At 34.8% G+C, this 7,299-nt stretch overlaps 1 protein-coding gene across 1 annotated transcript; it reads right to left on the bottom strand.

The window, feature by feature from the left end:
- Positions 1-606: 606 nt before the first annotated feature.
- LOC104226004 (ethylene-responsive transcription factor TINY-like) lies at positions 607-1,050 on the bottom strand. Its single transcript, XM_009777893.2, has one exon. It carries the CDS (start codon positions 1,048-1,050, stop codon positions 607-609), a length of 444 nt encoding a protein of 147 aa, XP_009776195.2.
- Between the last annotated feature and the right edge of the window lie 6,249 nt (positions 1,051-7,299).

The following is a 7,299-nucleotide window of genomic DNA, read 5'->3' as shown; positions in this document are numbered from 1 at the left end:
TTACTCAAACATTTAATCTAAAATAATTAATTATTATTTTAGAATTTCAAGACTAAATCTTTTTATTGTTCCAACTATACCCTTAATATTAAAAAAATTAAATATTGCTCAATTCTGAAAAAAGCTTTTAATAGGAATAACTTAATAAATCATACTTTGTATTTTCTCCGTTCACTTTTACTTGACATGTATACTAAAAATAAATTTTTATTTTACTTGTCACTTTACACATATCAAGAGAAGATAATTTTTTTTCCAGTTATACCGATAATATTTATTACTTATTTTAACTTATTTTCTCAAGTTCAATAAAATATGCATCAATTAATATGAGTATAATGATAAATTGTGTACTTTATTTATATTTTTTAAGGTGCCTGAAAAATCAAAACGTGTCAATTAAAAATGAATGGAGAGTATTTTTTTAAAAGACGTGAAAAGAGTTAAAAAGGAACAGAAGCAGTATATTACATTATTTACATACAAACTCATATGACTAGTTGACTGAATCGTAGAAATTATCCAAATGTTTAAAACAGAAAAGGAAAAAAAAAAAAAAAAAACTCACACCACTCTTTGGACTTTGATCAATATTATGATAAAAGTTTATTTCTGCCTCTCAAAGTTGCGAAGAATTAAACTCTCTCCAACGGCGTCTTGCTCAAGTAAATACTCACCAAAGTCGCTTGGCGCCCACCACGGTGCGTACAGCCAACCGTCAACTGAGTCACTTAACCTCAACTCGGTCTTCGACTCGTCCGAGTCAAAGCTTCCCTCCAAACTAGGAAGTTCTATAATTTCACCCAACTCGACGTCTGATGCTGATGTTATTGTCTCCAATGTAAGGTCAGAAGATGAAGAAGAATTTGAAGAAGAGATAGAACTAATAATTGGCTCCTCCATTGAAGCTGCTTTAGCTGCAGCAGCTTGAACATCTCTTGGTGATAGTGAAATTGGACGAGGCAATGAGTTAACTAGATGAGGGAAATTTAGAATAGATGAGTTTTTTTTAATACTCAATGCGGCTACATCGTGTGCTCTAGCCGCCATTTCTGGTGTAGAGTAAGTGCCGAGCCAAATACGTGATTTCTTACACGGTTCACGTATTTCAGATACCCATTTGCCCCAACTTCTCATACGAACTCCTCTATAAACTGGGTGTCTATTTCCAGTATTAGAACTCTGTTTTATTTTTCGCTTCGTCATTCTACTGTGTATTTTCTGATTAATGTATGCCTTTTTGGATGAGTGTGAGTATTTATTGAATGTCAAAACAGAGGAGGAGGAGGAGAAAAAAAATCAGTGTGTGACTGTGTGTATTTTGACAGTTCACTTTTCTGTAGAAGAGAAAAATGAGGACAAAAGTTGAAGTTGCCGTTTGACGGGAGAGAGAGACAGGGAAGGAGGAGTGTGTTTTCAAATAGAGTGAAGAAGGATAGAGAAATAGACTGGTTATAATAATTATAAACAAGCTTTATATTTATATATGTAGTGTATAGAATTATCATTAGTCAGTTTACAACGACGTCGAAAAAAAAATGTTTAAAACGACAATAATTTAGATAAACAACAAAAGATTAGATGTATATAAAATGATTAATATTTTCTGCTGTTAACTTTAAACGTTAAAATTAAAAAATAACACCTTATAACTTCCATTGGTGACGATTAGCCGACCAGCCTACCAATGTACCATTTTAAAATGATTTAACTTATTGTATATAATTTTTTTGATTTCCCATTTGGTATTCGGTACTCGCATTGCAACCTGACTATATTCGAATTCGCGCTGTGTAAGGCCCTATTAAAGGGAAAACGCTCCTTACCAAGGATTTTTTCATACCCATGGCTTGAACTCGAGACCTCTGATTAAGGAAACAGCGGTTCCATCCACTGCACCACATCCTTTGATGGTAACTTATGTATATAGTTACCATCCCCCCTTCCGCCGATGTAATTTAAAATAACTTATGTATATAGTATGTAATTAACATGTTTTATACTTGGCCTTTATGTTTTTAGTTATTAATTTCACTTCTTATGAATAATTATATTTTATAATATGCTATTTTGTTATATTTTACTTATATAATATAGTTTGTCTGAACACAAAATTTAAGAAGAGGAAAAAACTTTTGTTGCATGCTAGAAGTACCTTCACAACTTGTAATTTTAAAGTATTATGACAATTCAATGATAAGAAAACTATGAGATTAAGAATTAAGTAAAAAATATAAAATATAAAAAAAAAAATTAAAACCAAAGCACCATTACAAAAATACAATGTATTAGAGCGACTCCTAGTGTAACGGGACCAACAAGAAGGATGAGTCATCTATCATGGCGAAAGGGGTCCCAAAAAGCTCAATAAAACTCCATTCTTTAATGTAGCTTTTTGTAGCTTGAAATCAAAACCATCCACGTATTTTCATTGAATTCATAGGTCTATATATATGTGTGGAAAATTTTATTTTGTGTCTTATATAATTGACAATAGTTGTAAGAGATAATTTTTTTGTCTTACAATTTTGTGGATCCAGATTTCTGTGAACCCAGAAGTGTAAGATTGGGGTCCACAAATTTGTGAGACAAAAAAGAGCCTTATACAACTAATGTAAGTTGCATGAGACATGAAATAAAACTTCTCTATATGTATAGATAGAACCATTATACTTTTGTCTCTTACACGTGTTCAAATTTCAGAATGTGCCCCATCTCCTTACTATGCTGAAAAGCTACCTCCTAGTTCTAAACACAATTTATTTCCTCTATCGACATTCCTTCACTAAAATTTCCAAATAATTTTCCAAAATAAATAGTATGTAAAAATAGTGACGAATGAATGCGAGGCATCGAGGAAATCTTTATATTTTAAATTTTATTTCCTTGATGATTAAAGAAATAAATAGGATGTCACATTAGCGACTAGGGGTGTCAATGCAAGGTCGTATTTACATGGTGGCAAGCGGTGTCACAAGATACTGCTTCGTCGAAATTTTTTACTATTTATATATATAAAAATAATAAGTAAAACGAAAATACAAGATAAAACTATTAAAAGTGATACCACTTGCAACAAAACATCTTAGCAGTCTAGTGGTTGTTGGCTTCAAGTATTATGTGAGAGGTCTTGGGTTTGAACTCCCTTGGCTTTGCAAAATATTTTTTGACTGTTACGATCCTTTTACTAGAAATAGTGATACCACTTATGAAAAATCTTACGTACGCGACTGTATTAATGGTTCGGTTCGGCAGATTATTTTATAAATTTTGTACCATACCAATTTTTCGGTTATTCTATTATGTATAACCAAAATTAGATTTTTCGAAACCGTCCCAATTATATCGGTTCCTCTTTGGTATCAGTACGGTTCGGTTAAGTTTCGATATTTTTTTAAATATCATATAAAAGTCACTAGTAGAAGTAGACTGCAATAACATACATACTTTTATAGGACTTAACAAAACTCTCTAGATATTTTTACATTTTAAAGGATGATGAATTAAGAAAATATAAAAGATGGCTAGAGTATAGATCCATCAATTACTCTACAATAACGTAAAATAAACTAAACAAATTAATATAAATAAAATATAAATCACACGAGTAGAAAGATATTAACCAAGAGGAATTGAGACTCAAGAATAAAGTCTATAGAAGATTAAATATTCAAAAAGATAAATCTAAATCATATGAAAGGAAACATAATCAATACATTGTAGTTTGCTACTCATAACCGCCAAACTACCTTGTTCTTGCTAGTGAATATGCTGGAAATAATTTAGTTTCAATGGGAGTAGCATAATAGGTTTGAGAATTATGTTTTGCGATTATTACTTGTTGGCTTGTAATTGTTTTCATAATTCTAAGACCCAAGGAAAATTTAATATTAATTTATTATTTTTGAACTTAATGTATAAATATATTTTTCACATGTAAATTTATTCGGTACGGCTCGGTATTTTTTCGATTTATCATAAAATAAAAAACCTACCCTATTATCGGTACGGTTATAGATTTATATAAAAACCTATAATTTTATTAAAAGAAACTTAAAAATCGGTTCGGTACGGTACGGTTCGGTTAGTTTAATCGATTTTTAAATATCCATTGACACATCTATTAGTGACAAATGAATGCATAACGGTGGTTTTTCGTTGACTTCTGATTAATTAAAGTAAGATTAAGTATATGAAATGAGAGTAAAATCCGAATCAAGTTGTAGTTTTCTTCAAAAACATATTTCGACCAAGTCCATCACTATCGAAAAGTAGCAACTAGTAGAAAATCGATGTTATTCTGCAATCTCTCTTTTTTCCTGTTCTACTTATGGCATATTCTATTTTGCTTATAGTCTCATACAACTGACACTAGTTGTATGAAGTAATTTTTTTATTTTATAATTTTGTGGGCCTAGATTTTTGTGGACTCAGAAGTATAAGATTGGGGTCCACAAATTTGTGAGACAAAAAGGAGTCTCATACAACTAGTGTCAGTTATACGAGATACAAAATAAAACTTCTCGTGACAGCACAATATTTGTTTATTTTTAGTAGCTACTTCGATAAAAGAGACACTTGTCTTGAACAAGCATCTTTCTCCATTCTGACAATCAAAATTTGGAGTAATTTGAGAAGGAACAATCGGACCTACTCTGCTCCTGAAGTCACTGTCATTTTCTGAAGAACGTGATCCACATTTTATTACTAACAATTAGCGAGAAAAGAAAAAACAAAAGAAAGATTAGAAAGTAAGGAAGTATTGGAGAGAAAGTGAAAGTTAGTAAAGAATTCGTTGGGTATTGGCGAGGCTAGCGATCATCGTTCGGGCTACTAGAAAAGGCCTTAGGGGCCTGGACCCAAGTAGGGGAGGAGGGGTGAAGTACACAAGTAGCCTCAAACTGGATAGTCTTGAACTTTTATCCCTAGTTGCCCTTTGTACCTAACTTTTGGTTTAATAAGTATTGCCCTTCACTTGCCTTGTAGAAAATATTTTTAATATTTGACCTTACTGTTCTGTCCACGGAGAATACGAGGGTCATAAGTTAAAAAAACAATCTAAAAAGTGTCATATTTCTACCTTTTTTTTTTTATAGAGAGAGTTAACTTAAAAGGCCGAAAGACAAGTGTTTTTTTTTTTTTAGAGAGAGTTAACTTAAATAAAGCCTTTATTTAATGTCAATTAGGAGGACCGTTGAAAAATGTGTAACAACATAAAGTGAATGTCATATTCCTTGTAACGGGCTATGTACTTAATGCTGTAGAATATTCCTCCTTAAATATTATCGGGTGACATGCATTTACTTTATCTTTATGAGTATCATTCTCCCTGGTAAAAGGGATCGTTGCCTTTGAATTTAATTATCTTCTGTCTTCGGCTCCACGTGTCACTTCCTCATGCGATCATTTAATATAAACATATTTTACCTTACACAGATAGTCCATCTGCCTTCCGGTGGCATAACTTTGTGTCACTAGAAAGTTGGTAGAAACACCCTCTTTGGCGGGAAATTCACTGACCCCCTCTAAAAAGTTTCTGACGGTTGATTAGACACACGTCTCTCCGCATTTAATGCTCAGAACACGCTTCATCCCACGATTTAGTATCACTTTTGCCGGTTATCGAGGTAATTTATGGCCACGAGTTTAGCCGCATATACCTTTACTTATACGCACCAACCTCCTTCATTTGCACTTCATAATACTCTAAATTTTCTCAAACTTTCTTTACTCAACTCGTACTTCATTTTTAATCTTTCTTTAACTTTCTTCTTTGAGGAAAAACCTTTCTTCTGATAAAAAATAGCCTCTTCTTTAAGAAATCATAGTTATTCGAAGAACAAAAGTAAAGATGATGATGCTTCTCCCTATACGGTGAGTTTACTACCAAAGATTTTGAAGAAAAGAATCCTTCTACTCACCCTCGTACGTGGGATGTTAGCGTATACCCTTCTTTTATCTGTCCTTCCAGTATTCCTGTTGTGAAAGAAGACTATCACTGTCAATATTTGGACATTATCGATTCCGACCTGGCAGAGTAAATAACTTTACCCAAGAAGGGTTTTATGTAGTTCCACACGCATCCCTTCACTTTGGGAGCGTTTTCTTTAAGTGGAGAGCTTAACTCCATCATCGTGTAGTTCTGCCTCAGCTACCAGATGTGCTTGGCACAATTAAGTTCTTCCGTGTGGAGGACAATCGCTTGTCTTCAGTGCCTGTGCCAAGAGATGGGAGAAAAGTTATCCCTAGCTCGAGTGATGAACCTCTATTCCCCCAAGATCTTCCACGGGAGAATAATAAATTTCAGTAATCATGGCAATCATGTTCTTCTATCCAGCATGGATGATGACAACGACCGTGGGCGGATGGAATGGTTTGTTTCAATCGCCACTAGTGACATCATCCCAGCCACAGATCCAGCCTTTTCAGAGTTATGGAACTGTACTCGTAAGTCCACCATTAATTCTTTTCTTCCGTTAAAGATCATTCCTCATTGTTATTGACCCTTATTCTTTTATTTATTTCATCAACTCGGTGGGTTCTACATAAGGTTCAAAGCTTGGTCCAATGGGTCCAGAAACTCGGTGGGTTTTACCTTTTCGTATAAGGTGGTTGTTTGGCCCTTCTCTTCTATTGAATTCAGGTCTACCCTAGGGATAAATTGTCATCCCCGAGGAGGACATTTTGGCTAATCATGCTGATGTATCGAGGCTGCTGCTGGAGGCCTTTACACAGATAGGTATCTCCGGGCTTGCTTCTGGTGTAAGTGCTTCTTCTCGGAGTCCTCGACCAGAGAACAAACAATCAAGGAGAAGACGTTCTTCGTATCCGGGGGAAAGAGTAAGAGCACAAAGAATGCTGCTCCTAAGTCGTCTCCGGATGTTGTGGTGACGAGCCCCTCGCTTGGGCCGACCATAGACACTGTGATGATTGACGATGATGGGGAAGCCAACGAGGAGGAGGCTTCTATACATAGAAGACGACGACCTTCCTCAACTCTACAAACTGCTCAATCTGTTGAGTTAGTTACACCAACCGAGGACAATGCCTTGGCACTCTGGGGGATTTTGAAATGGTGGAAAATGCCAACTCTCATTATCGGATCTCAGTAGTTGCTCCCGGTACCGTGAGGCTGAGTACCGAGCCAATGCCATCTTCGGTTGACGAGCAACCAATAAACAGCACTACGCTTGCCGCAGCCACTTCTCACCTCTCAATGCCATTAGCTTTATCTCCTTCTTCACCAACTCTTCATCTACCATCAGCAACTGCTACATCATCTCCACCGGCCTCATCTGT

The sequence above is a fragment of the Nicotiana sylvestris genome, chromosome 6, assembly GCF_000393655.2.
Source record: "Nicotiana sylvestris chromosome 6, ASM39365v2, whole genome shotgun sequence".
Lineage (NCBI taxonomy): Eukaryota > Viridiplantae > Streptophyta > Magnoliopsida > Solanales > Solanaceae > Nicotiana > Nicotiana sylvestris.
This window is presented reverse-complemented; position numbering and strand designations above follow the sequence as displayed.